The sequence below is a fragment of the Taudactylus pleione genome, unplaced genomic scaffold (assembly GCF_031769625.1).
Source record: "Taudactylus pleione unplaced genomic scaffold, aTauple2 ptg003251l, whole genome shotgun sequence".
In the NCBI taxonomy this organism is placed as follows: domain Eukaryota; kingdom Metazoa; phylum Chordata; class Amphibia; order Anura; family Myobatrachidae; genus Taudactylus; species Taudactylus pleione.
Window position 1 is genome coordinate 32,763 of NW_028287607.1, and position 18,353 is coordinate 51,115.

At 44.0% G+C, this 18,353-nt stretch overlaps 1 protein-coding gene across 1 annotated transcript in view; it reads right to left on the minus strand.

Annotated features, from left to right (window-relative positions):
* The window catches only part of LOC148430764 (plasma membrane calcium-transporting ATPase 3-like), a gene marked incomplete at both ends in the record, with an annotated part of 28,784 nt that extends 14,067 nt beyond the window's left edge, over positions 1-14,717 (minus strand). The window contains 5 exons of the mRNA XM_088466484.1: positions 2,024-2,111; positions 4,842-5,021; positions 7,613-7,847; positions 12,713-12,954; positions 14,475-14,717. Of these exons, the coding sequence (XP_088322610.1) occupies positions 2,024-2,111; positions 4,842-5,021; positions 7,613-7,847; positions 12,713-12,954; positions 14,475-14,717 (988 nt within the window). The remainder of the gene's footprint in view (positions 1-2,023; positions 2,112-4,841; positions 5,022-7,612; positions 7,848-12,712; positions 12,955-14,474) is intronic.
* Between the last annotated feature and the right edge of the window lie 3,636 nt (positions 14,718-18,353).

Sequence of the window (18,353 nt, forward strand, 5' to 3'; positions counted from 1 at the left end):
ACTACTGCTCCATAGACTGTCATGTGCCTAGCCAACGGGCTCATTTCTACTATACATAGTCCCTTGTGCCCATTAGTCCAATTTCTATTATGCATATTCATTTGATCAGAATTTTAGCCACCACAGCAAATTAGAATACACATACCAGTGAGTCCCCCACCAACCATGCTTTTCCTTTTTGGTTGTGGAAAGTGTTCTCGTCTTTCTAACTGTGGTAAGAACGCTCGGCAAGTTTGGGCAGCAAATAGCGAAGAAGCCACCTTATGTCATCCAATGAAGTCACACGTGGCATCAGCCAATAAGATCACAGGGTTGTCCTTCAAATGAATTCCCTCGTGCGTTTAGCCACTCAAAATCTTCACCGAGCAAAACTGCGTCTGATTCTTACCATTGTGGCTTTACCCTATAACACAGCAACCACTGCTGCAACTATTGCTGTATCAGAAAATAGTGAGGCTGAACCTGTCAATAAGACCGTTCAGCTCCCCAGGAATTGTAGCCCCCTAGTGCCTGACCCTAACCCCTAAACCTAGCCCTAATACTCGCTGTCGGAATCGGAGCCGATTCTGGAGCTGGGTTTCTGACTCCTGTCACGATTCCGGCTCCGGGATCCTGAGCACCGGCATTGTGTGCGCCGGAATGCCGACTACATCTCGTTATAACAACACAGTTGATGGGGCCCCAATAGTTTACCGACAATTAAAGGAGAACAGCACCCAAAACTTAAATCAATTTAGTGTATTGTCAAGAATGTAACGTTCATACTGGTAACAGTTTGGACCAGCCCTATGAATGACCTAGTGTGCTACCTTGTGGGTATTGCAGGTGCAGAAACATTGGTGCTGTGCTTTGTAAGAGTGCTAAGGAGAAGTAAGGAGATCCAGCCTGCAGTCCTAATAACTGCACTCCAAACATGTCACTCCTGCGGGTATACTAAAGTGCAGGTTTATATACGTGTAGGTGTTGCCCATATCAACCAATCAGATTGTACTTATCATTTATCTAGCACCTTCTAAAAGCTAATAGCTAAACTCTGATTGGTTATTATGGGCAACATCTCCACTTCTATAAACCAGCAGGTTAGTAAATATACCCCATACTGTTCGATATAGTGCTTTTGCAGTATTTTACACACATTTTTATAAGCCATGAATTTTGATATATTGGAACTGATGTTTTATGGATATGTTGGTTTAAATTATTTTAATTTTTTTTACTAATTTTATTCTTGGGAACTATTTCAATAAAGAATTGTAGTACCTCCCTCTAACCAGCAGATGTCAGTGTTGCTACTGTAAGTCTCTTGAAAGAACAGCTGCAAGTATAATGTACAGGTTTGAGATCTCTTAGGGGCTTATTTACTAAGCGTTGGGTTCTACAACCCGGCGCTTCTGATTGTGTTTATGCCCAAAATTTAAAATGGCAATGATTTTATTAGCCATGTCTCGCTAGTAAAAGCAATGTCCTTTTAAATTTCGGGCATAAACACAAATAGAAGCGCCGGATTGCAGAACCCAACGCTTAGTAAATAAACCCTTTATAGAGAAACCCATTATCCATAGAAGTCTTAAAATCAGAAATTAATAAATGCTGCTGTTTGATTCTCCCTAAGGTCACTATGAGGAGCACTGCTGAACAATTCAATGCCAAGGTCAAAGTGGGCTATAAAAGCGTCATTATTAAATGTTACCTAATACATTTTAGGCCTTCTACTTTAATTAAACCCTTATACATGCTTGCCTTCTCTCCCGCAACGGCCGGAAGGCTCCCGAAAATCGGGTAGGGAAAAGTGGACAAGTCTCCCGGCTGGCCACCACCCAATCTGCCGGCATCCACTCCCCCCCCTCGCAACCGCCCACTTATAGAATACAAGTGGGCAGCCCGGGAGAGAGCCGAAGACACGATTCACGCTGAATTACGTCATCGTGGCCCCATCCCCTTATTCTATATTATACAGCAGTTACTTTATAAGTTAATACACATTTTGAAAATAAAATAAAAATGTCTGTCCATCTGTCTGTACCTTTTACCAGCGTGTGTTTATCCGTAGGTGAAGACCGGGCAAGGACCCGTAACTTTGGCCAGATTTTGTCCAGACGTTCCTGTTCTATCTAAGAAAAGGAAACCGCATGTAATAATAATAAAGCACATGACAACAGGCTGAGCAGTTTAATGGCGCAGTGTACAACTACAGGACATTGCTCATCATTTGCAGCTTAACTGACAGCACTTTGAGTTCAAGGTAGTGAATTATGTAAACACGTATAATACTGGTAGCAATCATGAAGACAAACAGCTGTGTGTTTATAAGTCATAGTAAGACTAGTAATCATGTTTGTGATTTAACTGATCAAACTAATGAAAGCAAAATATGGTACTAAAAATTGCTTCACACCTACAGGAGTACAGGCAGGAAGGGGGAGGGAGGGGAAAGATGTGCGGAATAGTATCACTGGGGACAATGCGAGAGTCTCCCGGGCGCCAACCCAAGATTACGTTTTATCAAATGGTATGCATGGCTGGCCGTGGTGGCGGTAATGCGGGAACGGCCCATTGTCAAATTGCCAGCTCGGCATAGTTGACCCAGATATTTCAGTTTTAGACACGTGCACTCCCTAATTGGAAGTAATTTAAAAATTAAACTCCAACATGATAATTAAGTCTGTTGAAAAATATATATAAAATCACTGGGTGATTCATTTATTGGTGGTTTTATATAATAATAATAATAAAAATATTGTTTTCATTGCATAGCGCCCTCCTCTAAACAAGTTACGGATTTGCAGAGGGTGAGGAAACCACCTTGGGTACTCTCAGTTGCTATTCTAAAGCTGGGTACACACTAGGACGACAGATTGGCCACCCGGACCGATCCGCGTCCAACAATATGATGACTGGTAAGTGCATACACACTTACCAATCGTCGGCCCGAAGCGTCGTTATTGACGTCACAACTGTTCAGCTGTCAATCACCGGCGGCCTCTGTAGCAAGTGTACGGGCGGTCGGGTGACCGGCCGTACACACACAGGGTCTGATTCAGCACGGACCGCAGATGCGATTGCAATAGCGATTACGCATGCAGTCTCACATGCGATCATATGCTAATCCTCTGCGATCGCTATGCCGTTGCAGCACAACATAAGGACGCCCAACACACATCCGTAATACTTAGCAAGACTGCTAAACCATCGGTAACATCGAGTACCATCGCAGCCTAAAGCACACTTGAACAAGCGCTGACCTTACTCAGGAATTGCTAACCGTCCGGTACGCAATGAGAGCTCAGGTTGTGTATGCCATCACAGTGGCTAATTTATGCACGCACCCTGCAACGGGGTTCAAACGCACTGGCAAGCCTGCTTTTCGCCGACCAACCCCCCCCCGTCTCCACCCCCAAACGCTACTTCCTGTCAATCACTCTGCGATAGGTCTGCGTAGCCATTGCGATGGCAGTCATGATCGCAGTGGAGTGTTCGTGCATACGCGGTACGCAGCAATCGGCATTGCAGTTGCGATCCTTGCTGAATCAGGCCTACAGCACGATGCACCAATACATCTGCAGATAAATTGGGCATCGCGGTGCTGCACAGCCGACGCGATATGTCTGTGAACGGCGTCATCCACAGACATATCGCTGGTACACACCCGCCGACGTGCTCACAATTCAATTGAATATGTCGGCCAGCGTGTACCCAGCATAAGTAAATTAGTCTCTGCTTCATTAGAGATTAGTCTAATTTCCCTACTAGAATGCCAGAAGACAATTAACCTCCCAGTATGTATTTGGTATTTGTGGGAGGAAACTGGAGTCGAAACCCACACACACATGGTGAGCACATACAAACCCCACACCAATAGGGTCATGGTAGGAATGTAACCCAAGACCCCAGTGCTGCGGCAACATGATGCTCATTTACGACAATGCAACATCTTACAGTATCTCTGACGGCTATACACATAGGGGAAATGTATAAAACCTCAGGACAAGTGGAGAAGTTACCCATACAGTAGCAACCAATCAGCTTTGAGGTAGCATTTATCAAGTACATTCTATAAAATGATAGGTGAAAGCTGATTGATTGCTATAGGCAACTTCTCCACTCATCCTCTTCTCCCCATCTTAAGAAATCTTGATACATCTCCCCTATTAACTTATGGGCCTTATTCAGAGGTGCACACAATTCGAACACAACGCCGATGTTCACGTAGTTGAGTTATTATATGCGACTGCGCATGCGCAAAAAGTCCTGGAGAAAACGTTAGATGCATGCGTCACACAGAGAGCGCGCACAAGAGTGCTGTTGCGTTCGGGCCAGACGTAATCAGAAATTAGGAGGGCAGAGTGATGGCCGATCCTGGGCGCTGATTGGGAGGCGGCCTGAAGTGAACGCAAAAAAATATCTGCCTCATGGGCGTGTGATGGGAGTGCCGCCGACGTGAGTGACAGCGGCTGCGTTCCCAGACGCACAGCCGCAGGGTTCATGTTCAGACAGAGAAACTGCTCCTGCCATAGGGCTGGTGCCAGTGTCCATGGTGACCGCGAATGTGCGCCGATGACGGTGTTTGAAGAATCACCGGCGGTGTTACAGTGCCCAGAAACGCTAAAAGTGGGCGTCTCAGTACTTGCACATTTGCATATTATCGCAGCTGTGACTCCGACAACAGATGCAAGAGCAGACGCAGCAGCGCCCACCCTCTGCTTCAGGCCCTATAAATCCATCCCTTAGTAAATTATTATCAATATGGTGTGTATATATATATATATATATATATATATATATATATATATATATAGGGAATTGCGGAATTATCCCAATAGATGTGAGTCGGGAACACAAACCTCCCCTTTCTCATTCCGGATACGTCGGTTGAACTCTTTTCCTTCCAAGCACAGGAAGTCCTCTCCGGGCTGGATGATGCCGCACTTAGCTGCGATGGCGCGTGCTGTGTTAATGTTATCCCCCGTGACCATACGTACGGTGATGCCCGCACGCTGGCATTTACGTATTGCTTCCGGGACCTGTAGAATGTGCCAAAGTATTTACTGGTTGTCGTAACATGTTTTATTTAATTTGTATTATCACTGAGTCCTGACAATAATGTATATTTTATTTAATAAAAAAAAAACTAAGTAGTATATTCCGAAATGTCTATATACTGTACGTTATAGCACACGGAACCTGGATATGATGAAGAGGCCCACAAGCTGTATGTACCATATACTGTTTTATGATTGGAATGTACTTGTGAATACGGCATGTGTGCATTTAGAGCCTCATTCACACAGATTGCTGAAAGCTTATCCCACTGCATTGCCAACAGGGAGCGCTGCTGAGCACAGTGTGACAGGGGGTACCCACTGAGGTGGGCGAGATGCCCATTTAAGTACATTATATTATATAAAAATATAATGAATAAGAAATTCAGGAACTGTGGCCCTGATACAGAGCCGGATGGTCTGACAGAGCGCTCGCTCTGAATCAGGGCCATCCTTCTTCATTTTTAGAGCGGCCTCCTGGCCGCTCGTATAGCTGTGGGTGACTACCCACAGCTATAGCGAGCGGCCAGGAAGATGGTCACAATGGTCAAGACCATCGCGACCATCGGGCTTGCGACGAGACCCTTGTGGTAGGGTCTCGTTGCTGCAAGCCCTGGAGGGCTTTCGGCTCTATCAGAGCCGACATCACTCCCACTGACATCACTAGTGATGTCAGTGGGGCCGGCCCCAGACAGCAGGCGTTCCCATGGGAACGCCTCCGTCTGGGCAGCCACTCCCCCGGCACGCCCACCAAAGGGGGCGTGCTGTCACTCACCATCGACAGCACGCCCCCTTTGGTACGAGACCCGGAGCGACGGCTTGCCCGCCGCTATCCGGGTCTCGTGCATGCGCACGACGCGAGCGGGTCTGAATCAGGCCCAGTGTCCAGTAATTATTTGAAGACCTGCAGCCTCATACTGTACTGTGTATGGAAAAGAGAAAAGTGCGTTGCTCATAGCAACCAATTAATTGCACTAAAAAAAAAAAAATAGCTATAATGTGGTTGCTATGCGCTACCTTGAATATATGCTCCTCAATGTCCTCTGTTCAGCTCATACTTGCCTTCTCCTCCCGCCACCCCGCGGTTACAGATCACATGCACAATGCCTGTTTTCTCTGCACTCTATAGCATGGATGGGGCCACGATCACATGTCGTGCTGCCATAACCCCTGCAGAGCCCACTTTTCCGCCCACTACGCCCCCCTCTGTGCCGGCCTGGCTGCCCCCACCCTCGGGGGTAAGTATGCTTCAGCTTAGTAATGCTGTATATGTGCTCATATACTTTGCAAAACTTAATTAGATTGATTTTTTTAATTTATCTCAACAAATTGTAGTAAAACGTCTGAAATTGGCCAAAAATTCAAATATTCCAACTGATATTTTTTGTATGATGCCTTGGGAGAGACATAAAGCACCAACATCAGCTGCTGTTATGTTTTCAAACGCAGGCGTCTATGTACTAAGCCTTGGGGCAGTATTCAATTTGAAGCGAAAAGACGTTTTCACGTGTTTTTGGCAAAAACTTTTCGCCGATAACGTCATTTTTGCCTGTTTGAACTTTACTCCGTATTCAATTTGAAAGACTTTCCGCCTAGGCGGACAATCAATGCAATGTAACAGGCGGAAAAGTTTTGCCTATAAATGGGAGGCGGAAAAAAGTGCAGAATTGGGGTATTGGGGTGCAACGTTGCGGGAACCCCCTGCAACCTTCAGACAGTCCCCCAAAGGTAAACTGTGTCAAAATTATTTAAAAAACACTTAAGGACAACCCAAAAAATCACTTTGAATTTGGGGGTGAAGAAAAAATGTTGGGGGACAAAGATAAAAACTAGCGAACTTGACTCTGGGGGGGTCCCCAAGTATGCCCCTGGTGTTTTTTTTTCATTGCAGGGCTTGCGGTAGGTGGATTTTTTACGATTTTTTCAACTTAACTTTAGCAACTTTTAAATATGCTGGCCCCCATTTTCAAGTACCCCAAATTTGCTGGGATAAGTTATTTTTCTGGAAAAAACCTCCTGAATACTATTCTGCACCACTCATACAAAAACGCTATTTACAGCTATTGAGCCCGTTTAAAAACACCAAATACCTTCAGCAAGCCAAATCGGGGGTAACCATAGGGAACAGCATCTTTTGGGGGTTGTCAGACTGATTTCCCCAAATCTGTACTTTCCGCCTGTTCAAGTTTCGACGGGTCCAATTTTCGCCTACTTTCATATTGAATAGGGGGTTTGGCTGGAGATAAGGTGAATGGAGATAAGTACCAGCCAGTCAGCTCCTAACTGTCATTTTTCAAACACAGGCTGGTACTTTATCTCCGTTCACTTTATCTCCATCGAAGGCTTAGTAAATAGACCCCACAGCCTATAAAATGACAGGTAGGAGCTGATTGGTTGGATCTTTATCTCTCTCCACTTTTATCTATCTCCAAGGCTTGATACTAACTGCCATTTTACAAGCTATGGTTGAAAAATGGCAGTTAGCAGCAGATTGGTTGGTGCTTTATCCTTCTCCATCTCTCTCCAAGCTTGTCACTTTGTAAACTGAACCCAGTGTACAGGCACATGCCCACCTCAGGTCTCACAGGGTCCTCTATGCCCACCACAGCGATACAAGTCAGATCTCCCACGATCTCATTCTCATTCTCCCACACCGGCTCTGGGACACCTTGGAAATCTCGGTAGGCGATGCAGATGGTGCGCAGCCCGTCACACGCCATCGGCTCTATGACCTTTTTCACCATCTCATCCCGGTCTCGAGGCCGAAAAGTTCGGAGTTCACCGACGCCGTTTAACATGTTTGAACACCTGGCGCAAAAAAAACAAAAAAATGAAGACATCGTAATTAATGGCAGCAGTCATGTCACTATACTGCTACTGATCTAAGCAAGAACACACGACTCCAATATAGGAATGGTACTCCTCATATAGAGAGTACCATCCTTACTCCACTGCCACTCTAGATGGGATGCCAAATCCGGACAGCGCCACACTGACATTATTACAGGGAGTGGAGCGATTGTCAATGGATTTTATAATGTCTTATACTGATGTGTGCAAGGCAAAAGCGTAAAGGATACATGATCTGGTCCCTGTATTTAGTGGAGGTAATATATAAGCCAGAGGTTCCCAAACTCCGCCATTACAGTCCACGTTTTAGGGATATCCATGCTTGAGCACAGGTGACTTAATTAGTACCTCAATCCATTTGATTTAACCATCTGGACTCAAGCTTGGATATCCCTAAAACGTGGACTGTAATGGCGGACTTTGGGAACCTCTGATATAAGCTCTTTATTTGTGAAAGCGCGCCTAGATTTCTGCCAAGCCTCATAGGTTTGCAGGGCAAGGGTAGTAGTTTATGGCAGAGCAGTTGCACAGCAGAGCGGCAGAGAAACGGAGCACAGTCATCTCCACTCCGCAAAAGGACTTAGCTCTGCACCAGCTCAGAGATATGGGGGACAGGGGCGGCTGAATCAGAATGTGACATGCGGGCATTGGTGAGTTTCCAGTGGTTTAAAGTGGCAATCATTTCAAAGTCAAAACCAGGTTGCTTTTTTCTTTTAAATGATTGCCACTTTAAAACATCGAAACAGACTCGCCAGATAGTCGCAGATGCCTCTGTGCGGTTTGTCCTATATTTTTAATTTTGACCCATTTGGAACCTCTATGTTGCACTTTGGTAAAGAAACGTGTTTGTAGTCAATTTCATAAAAAGTCCAACACACATAAGAATTATCATATGTAATGAAGATGGTACCAATGTCGTCTCCTAATGATTTTATGTAAGCCATTAATGAGGCTAAAGAGATCACCATTTTAGGCAAACAACAAATGTTTATTTTACTGGGTGGTACTAAAATGCATCTCTGCAGAGTATTACGCCTGTCCACATACCCAGGAACACATCTACTGTAGGGTACAGAAGCATCTCCTGAATGGGAAGGTGTGGCATGTACCTTGATGTGTACTGGGCAGACCATTCAGGCACACTGTAAAACCAAGTTGACAAGGGCAGTCATGGCAGCCATTTTGTGGACTAAGGGCCTGATTCAGACCCACTCGCAAGATGCGATCACTCGCTTGCAGAAAGGGGACGGATATGTAAATGAAGCGCTCGCACTGTGTCTTGTAAGGACGTCCTCTACGTCTTAGCGAGCCCCGGCAATAAGCACTCGCTAGTGTATAAAGACGCCCCTTGCCACTCGCAACACACGTCATCTCCGGTATTTGAAGGATTAATCGGTAACATAGAGAGCCATCGGAGCTGCTCGCAGCGCTTGAGGTAGACCTTACCCTCCCGCAAGCACTGCGAGCAGTTCAGGGTAAAAGACAACCAAGTGACGTGTTCAATGACGCTAATTATGCACACCCATTAAACGCCGTTCTGACAGTCAGGCACACCTGCGTTCGCACATCCACTCCCCCGTTCACAAGCACCTTCCCCTGTTACCACCCACAAAGGGCACTATATGTCACTCATTCCACTGGGCAGTTTTTTCAGGGCGAGCGTGCAAAATCTGATCGCTCATACTAGTTTGCGCACGCGCACTGCGATTTATACGCATGCGCAGACGGGCGACCATTGCTCAGAGCGAACGAGCGCAACTTAGCGTCCGGGTCTGAATCAGGCCCTAAATCAATGTTCAGCCTAACAGTTTCCTAGGAAACAGGGACTTCACTGAGGTTACGGCCTCTTTAGTAAGCCCAAGATCATTCATTATGTAAGAAAAAGAAATAAAATGTGAAATTGTATATATGCAGAGTGTAATGAGACAAGAAAAAACAGTTTTTTAAAATAATTTTACTTTTTGACCATTATTGTTTCCTTTCAAAAATATTGTGCCCTTGATAGATAAAATAGAAACCTTTGTGGTTTGCATATAGCATCACGTTCGTCCCTTGGCTGAACTGAGAACCTTATCACCAGCATTTGTTGTACAGTATCACACAATAATCCTGTACATATTAATGGCTTCTCTGCTACCTGCTCTGCCTCAGACCACAGACGACGTCCCCGGTAATGCAGAACAGTGTTCACAATATGCTTCAGTTGAGATTTATTTTCTCCCAATATAATACATTGTACACTTGATGCTCTCCCACTGTCTTTAATTAAGCCTTCTCCATGGCTCCCAGAAGTAGGAAGTAAGCCCATCCGGGTGTGTCAGAGCAGTGCATAAGGAATATAACTTAGTTTTCCTGACAGCGGAAGCATGTAACATATGGTATGTGACTGCGACTGTGATAATCCACTGGCACGTCTTTTATTTCCTACCGTCTAATCTATAAAGCTGAAGGAACTTTCATTTTCTGTGCCAGATACCACATGTATAATATCCTACCAGTCACTTGTATGCAAATGTATACACTATAGTGTGTCCGGACCTGTGCATATGCTCTGTGCTTTGTGAAACTGTGATATCACTAGCAGAGGGATGACACGACGCATTTCCCAATGGTTCCCAACATCAGGTAACATCAAGAAAACACTGCATGGGAGGGCGGGTGGAAAGGGGATGGGTTATATATACTTCCCCTTTAAATTAAATCTTAAATTAATATTATTGATACTCTCAAAAACACATGAATATAATAATAATAATAATTATGTCTATATAGCGCTTTTGTGTGTATCTGTGTGTGTGTGTGTATCTGTGTGTCTGTGTCAGTGTGTGAGTATCTGTGTGAGTGTGTGTGTATCTGTGTCAGTGTGTGTATGTGTATCTGTGTCAGTGTGTGTCTGTGTGAGTGTGTGTGTATCTGTGTGTTTGTGTCAGCGTGTGTATCTGTGTGAGTGTATCTGTGTCAGTGTGTGTGTATCTGTGTGAGTGTGTATCTGTGTGAGTGTGTGTGTGTATCTGTGTCAGTGGGTATGTATCTGTGTCAGTGTGTGCATATCTGTGTCAGTGTGTGTGTCTATATCTGTGTCAGTGTGTGTGTATCTGTGTGTCTATGTCAGTGTGTTAGTGTGTGTCTGTGTCAGTGTGTATCTGAGTCAGTGTGTATGTATCTGTGTCAGTGTGTACATGTGTCAGTGTGTGTCTGTTTCAGTGTGTAGGTATCTGTGTCAGTGTGTATCTGTGTGTCTGTCAGTGTGTGTATCTGTGTTAGTGTGTATCTGTGTGAGTGGGTGGGTGTATCTGTGTCAGTCTGTGTCTGTGTCAGTGTGTATCTGTGTCAGTGTGTGTCTGTGTCAGTGTGTATCTGTGTCAGTGTGTGTCTGTCAGTGTATATATGTGTCAGTGTGTATCTGTGTCAGTGTGTGTATGTGTCAGTGTATATATGTGTCAGTGTATATATGTGTCAGTATGTATGTGTGTCAGTGTGTATCTGTGTGTGTTTGTGTCACTGTGTATCTGTGTCGGTGTGTGTCTGTGACAGTGTGTGTATGTAACTGTGTCTGTGTCAGTGTGTGTCTGTGTCAGTGTGTGTCTGTGCCAGTGTGTGTGTATCTGTGTATGTGTGCATGTCTGTGTCCATCAAATACACATGTGGAAAATTGACAAACCCATAAACATGTAAAAACTTGCTCAAAAAAAGGGGTGAGAGGTTAAAGAGCTAAACTTACTAAGCACTCGTTTAGACTTTTCTCTGTCCAGAGCGGTACCCTGACCAGGTCAGCCCTGTCACTCTCAGCTATATATAGGGAATATCCCATGCCCATTTTTTTGCCACGCGACAAAGGCGTGCAAATAGAACTTTCTATGTGAGTGTGTGGGGGGAGGGCACCGTTCTTCAACTTGACCTACGCTTGACCTAGGCTCAAAAGACCTTAGTTATGCCTCTGGGTGATACAATATACAAAGAACAAGATACACATGAAATCATATGTCATGCCTCATCTGTAGCTTAAGCTTTTTTTTAATGTCCTCAGTTAATTTTACTTTGAAAGGAAGACCCCCTATAAGTCCCATAGAAAGACTGGGAGCATTACAGAAAGGAGCTAAATTATTATTTACTTATTATTTTTTAACAGTTATTTATATAGCACACACATATTCCACAGCGCTTAACAGAGAATATTTACCTATTCACACCAGTCCCTGGCCCAGTGGAGCTTACAATTTATATTCCCAACCACATGTATACACACATACACACTAGGGTTAATTTGTATCTGGAGCCAATTAGCCTACCAGTATATTTTTGGAGTGTTTGAGGAAACCGGAGTACCAGAGAAAACCCAGGCAAGCACAGGGAGAATATACAAACTTCACACAGTTAGGGCCGTGGTGGGAATTGAACTCAAGACCTCAGTGCTGTGAGGCAGTAATGCTAACCATTATTTCCATGCTTGTGGTACAAAGTGCACTGCCATCCCAACTGCCAGGATTGTAACTACATCCCTTCATCACAACAAGAGATGCTGCAGCACTACCTAACCCTCTTTCCTGGGTACCTCTATCCCTAGAACCAGTCGCAGCTTTCATTAAAGACCTACTGGGAGAAAGGAGGCACACCAAGTCATTCCTGCAGATGTTAAAATTCTGTTGCCCTACGCAAAGTTCTCAGTGTGTCTCATGTTAGGAACAGCCCTGTATGACCACACTTCATTTAATATTTCATGTTCAGTAAAATCATTTTGGAATAATTTATTTAAAGAAAGAGCCTTTTGAGCAAACCTAAATTATATTTTGTTCATCTCTGACCATTGCTAGTAATTTACTCACTTTTTCAGGATGATCTCTGAAGCTCCCTTGCTGTACAGTCTGAATCCCCCATTAGGCAGGCACACGACGGTGCTCATAGACTTACGGACAGAGTTGAAGGTGTACACTTTATAGAGCGTCTCCTCAGGAATCTGGTCTCGCACCAGCTGGTAGTCCCGTTGCAATTCCAGAACAAACCCAAGCAGGGCGCACTCAGTTTTATTGCCTACCTGCTGGGGAAGTGCTCCTTCTTTTTCTGGAGGCTTGAAATGAAAGAAGACATAGAACCATTTTAAATGATTATGACAACAAGGCCACTAAACCATAAATAGAGGAGTCCAAACTTCCAAGAAGATTGACATGAAAATGTTTATTACGCAGTAATAACTGGTGACCCAACCACAAGTGATGGTACTAGAATCCTCGATGTAGTTGGATTTGGACATCATGTTCTATCATTGATAAATACTCTAATTATAAATAAACCAGTTAAGCCAAAAATATATTTATGTACAATATGTCTCCATAAAATGAATGTTGTATTTTTCTTTTCTAGAAAAGTGTTCTGTGCAGTGCAAATATCTATATGTATTCTGCCCCAACTGGGACCCACCACATACCCATTCCCACCTCTCTCTCTACCTGTTGATAGTACCATCATCTCCTCTATCCCCCAAATCCGCTGCCTGGGGGGGGGGCATTCTCGACAGCTCTCTTCCCGTCGCTCCCCACATTCAGGCTATGTCACAATTATGACACTTTTGTCTTCGCAATATTTCTAGAATAAGACACTTCCTCACCATGGATGCCACCAAAACTCTCACACTTGCATTTCCCACCTGGACTACTGTAGAATCCTCCTATTCTATATTGCAGTAACTCTTCACACTCAATCTATCCTTACCTCCTTCTCCGTTCCTACACCGACCACTACCACCACCTCCACTATGCTCATTTCCTCTCACTCTCGCATCCATATTTTTACTCCGCTGCCCCATTGCTCTGGAATTCAGTCCCACGCCCAATCAGACGCTCAGCCGGCATCCACGCCTTCAAACTAGCCCTTAATGCTCACCTCTTCATAAAAGGTATGTTAAATCATTACCGCTGTCCACCCACCCATTCTCTATTCCAGTTAACCCTGCTAGACTGTAAGTCCTCACACACAGGGCCCTTTCCTTAGCTCCCTCCTGCTAGCACTATCCCTGGCATCGTGTATTCATTCTCTTTCCCGTTTCCCACCAGGCACTGTGAACCTATTTGCCGAATAATAAGAAAGGTTCTGTGGGTGTGTTGCCAGAGTTAGCACCCAATACTTTTTGATGATACACATTATGTACACATTATATACTTTTTCCATTTTTGGGGTCCACTGGATTTATTGTCAAAATGGGGTTATTTTCAGGGTGCTTATGTTATCCTAACAATGATCAATAGATTTTCAATTTGATTGATCTGCAAAGACCAAAAAAGGTTTGGTTCCTTAACCAGCTTGTGGCACGGCCCTTTCTCTCTCTATACTGAAGTTAGGTTAGGTTAGACTTGGTATATTTACTAAAGTGAGAGTTTTTAGAAGTGGAGATGTTGCCCATAGCAACCAATCAGATTATACCTAACATTTAACTAGCACCTTCTAGAATCTAGAAGATAATAGTTAAAATCTGATTGGTTGCTATGGGCAACATCTCCTCTTCTAAAAATTCTCACTTTAGTAAATTTACCCCTTGGAGTTTTAGTGTTTGGTGAGAACCTCAAAACACACATAATTGACTTCATAGCTTACTAGTATCTTGGTGGTGTAGGCACAATTAATGGCAATGGCGTTGACAAGCAGGTCCAAGGTTTTGGAGTTGAGGCTGCTGGGATCTGGTCTCTCTTTATTATGGACATCTCCGATGTAAGACTGTACGACTGTCATCCGGTTTGTTGTCAGAGTTCCTGTTTTATCAGAGCAGATGGCAGTGGCGTTGCCCATTGTCTCACAAGCATCCAAATGCCGTACAAGGTTGTTGTCCTTCATCATTTTCTGGAACAGGAAAACACATTATTGTAAATCTCTGAACAGTGCTCTGACCTTGAGAAGAAAGGATGGAACAGCTGGAACAGACATAACAAACCATAACAAGCCGAGTGACGTGAGGGTTCCACAACACAATACAGGTGATATGTCTCTAACAGTGTGACGAGGCAGACGCCTCTGTTCTCCTAATACACAGCACTGGCACACGTATAACACTCAACACAATAACTGTGTTGTAGAGCTCAGCTGGGAAGCCTGACAAGTGTCCTGAATCCTGATGCTGGAAAAAATATTCACTAGAGAAGGAATTCCTGAATGGAAACTGCCATTACTGTATATCTACAGCGTTGAGATCTCTTATACAGATACATCGGGCCTGATTCAGCATGGATCACTATTCTGCTTTTATGCGTGCAATGCAGTTGCTGATATCATCAGTGTTATGCAAATGTTTGCATTCGCAATGCGATCTCAGCCTAACACGAGGACGCCCACTTCCCTTTACTCACACCCGTATACTTGGGCAACATAGCAAAACAATCGGTAATATCAAGTAACATTGGACCCATACGCACAGTCAAGGCAGGTCAGACCTCACTCAGGAATTGCTAACTTCAGTGCACGCCTCAGTCTGCATATGGTATTGCAGTGGCTAATTAATGCATCCCCCTGCATCGCCGTCCCAACGCACTGGCACGCCTGCGTTCGGCCGACCACTCCCCCATCCGGCCACTCCCCCATCACCACCCACAAACAGCACTTCCTGTCAATCACTCAGCCATGGGTCTGTGTAGCCTCTGCATATGCATGCGCAATACCCATCGCAATTGCTAGTTTGCACATGTGCACTGTGACGCATATGCATGCGTAGTACGCAACAATCAACCGATTACGTGTGTATAAGCAGCTGCGTTCCTTGCTAACTGCGTTCCTTGCTGAATCAGGCCCATAGTCCAAAATGGGACAAACAGAAAGAATTTAACTAAGGCTACTACTCACCGATAATGTTATATACACAGCCTTGACTACCAAATGCCTCTTTCTCCTACTGTTACTGTGAGGAGCATTATTGCTACACAACTTATAAGAAGAAAAATACCAGGGTGGTATAGGAAATAATGGTTATTATGATCATATGGAATTTGATCTGATGGAAAATAAAATCCCTTATCCAAAAAAAAAACCACAAGTCAGTTTTTATTCCGACTTTAAATGGACCAATCAGCCCCCTTTAAAATTACACCAATGTCTATAAAACATCAAATAAGAATTTCTCTACCCGGTGACACAGGAGCATTTGTCATTTTTCTTTTTACACAACAAGGATACTGCTGAGTTTGTCTTCCTTCTGTTTTGTATAGAATGTATCTGGCAGGAGGGCGAAGTTGCTAGCAAAGATGGAGGATCTAAATCAGCGGTCTCCAACCCGTAGCTCGCGAGCTATAGGTAGCTCGCGGCCGTAATTTGGGTAGCTCTCCTAGCTGCAGTACTGCTGAGTCAACTAGGAGGAAGTGGCCTCTGACAAAGCCGTGGGTGGATCGACGGGGAAGCGCGCCAGGTGATCGCCATAGGGCGACAAAATACGTGATGGACACCATCTGGACATCTCAGGAGTCGACTGCATTTGGGGCGAGTGACTCCTGCCAGCTCCGCTGAAAGAATCACACAGCAGCCCTGCCTAGATCTTTTTGCTCCTCTACTGAACTTGCCTCCTTGGAGCCGGTAATTAAAAGTGAAATGTGCAACAATATCACTGTTTTAATTAAATGCATTGTTGTTTTCTATCAAAAAAAATGTTCATTTTCATGAAATTATCTTTCATTTTTCAGCTATTTGCCAGATTTTTATTTTTTTTCAAAAATGTTAGTAGCTCTTCAGAAGGTTTCATTTTTCTCGAGTGGCTCACACCTCAATTAAGGTTGGCGACCACTGATAAGGATTGGGTTAGTATTAATAAGGTTAAAGTAATGGGCTTGTTACTTAGAATTATGCAGGTTAAAAGATGAACACTGTTCAAGACTGCAAATCAGGGTTGGTTGCTGGTCAGCAATGTGCAGATAAAGATTTGTGTGGGTTCAGATTTTGCAAGTTAAAGGGGTACATATTGAGCGATGTGTACCCAGCCGACGTGCAGACGTATCGGATCCTAGGTACACATCAGAACGATGTAATGAACAGCGTAACGATCACTTGTTCCATCCCTCATTACACTGCATGGTGCTGCATGCGATATTGTCAGGTTTGATGTGCAGCACATCACACCTGACATCGCATGCAACTGCAGGAGCATGCATACACACTGCACAATATGCATGGCCTGCAGATTAGCACTGTGCAAGCTGTTTACAGATCAACTCTCCGCAGGGTATGGTTGGTTGGAGATCAGCATTCTGCAGGTAAAGATTGATTGCTGATCAGCACTCTGCAAGTTAAGGTTGATTGTGGATCAGCATTCTGCAAGTTAAGGTTGGTTGTGGATTAGCATTCTGCAAGTTAAGGTTGGTTGTGGATTAGCATTCTGCAAGTTAAGGTTGGTTGTGGATCAGCATTCTGCAAGTTAAGGTTGGTTGTGGATTAGCATTCTGCAAGTTAAGGTTGGTTGTGGATCAGCATTCTGCAAGTTAAGGTTGATTGTGGATCAACACTCTGATAGTTAAGGTTGGTTGTGGATTAGCATTCTGCAAGTTAAGGTTGGTTGTGGATCAGCATTGTGCAAGTTAAGGTTGGTTGTGGATCAGCATTCTGCAAGTTAAGGTTGATTGTGGATCAACACTCTGATAGTTAAGGTTGGTTGTGGATTAGCATTCTGCAAGTTAAGGTTGGTTGTGGATCAGCATTCTGCAATTTAAGGTTGGTTGTGGATCAGCATTCTGCAAGTTAAGGTTGATTGTGGATCAACACTCTGATAGTTAAGGTTGGTTGTGGATCAGCACTCTGCAAGTTAAGGTTGGTTGTGGATCAGCACTCTGCAAGTTAAGGTTGGTTGCGGATCAGCATTCCGTAGGTTACGGTTGGTTGCAGATCAGTACATTGCAGATTAAGGACCGAATTCAATTAGGGACAAAAAGTCGCGATCGGCGAAAAACTTTGCACTTTTCATCTGTTTTCAAAGTATCTCCGTATTCAATTCCAGGATGTTTTCGCCTAGGCGAAAACTCCATAGGCAAAAACAGGTGAAAATGTTTCTCCAGCAAAAGGCAGGAGAAAAGAAGTGTAAAATCCATATTTTGGGGTACAAATGTGGGGACTTGATTCAGAACCCGTTGAACACTCTCCCTTAATGACTAATTGGGCGAAAACAATTTTTTTATCTTAATTCACCCCAAAAAAAGACATGAAATTTTTGGGGCAAACAATGTAAAAAGTGTTGGAAAATGGGGTTAAAGTAGTGGGCCTGATATTTTGGGAGCTATAAGGTCGAGACAGGTGTTTTTAAGATTGCAGGAAGCTGCAGAAGGTGTATTTTTGAGATTTTTTAAATCTTCACTTTAGAGACACCAAAATATACTAGTACCCATTTACATGTACCCCAAATTTAACTGCGGTACTTATTTTTGTCAAAAAACATTGCTTTATATAATTTTTTCACACTTATGCAAACATGCATATAACAGCCATTTGACTCATTTTAAGATTGCTAAG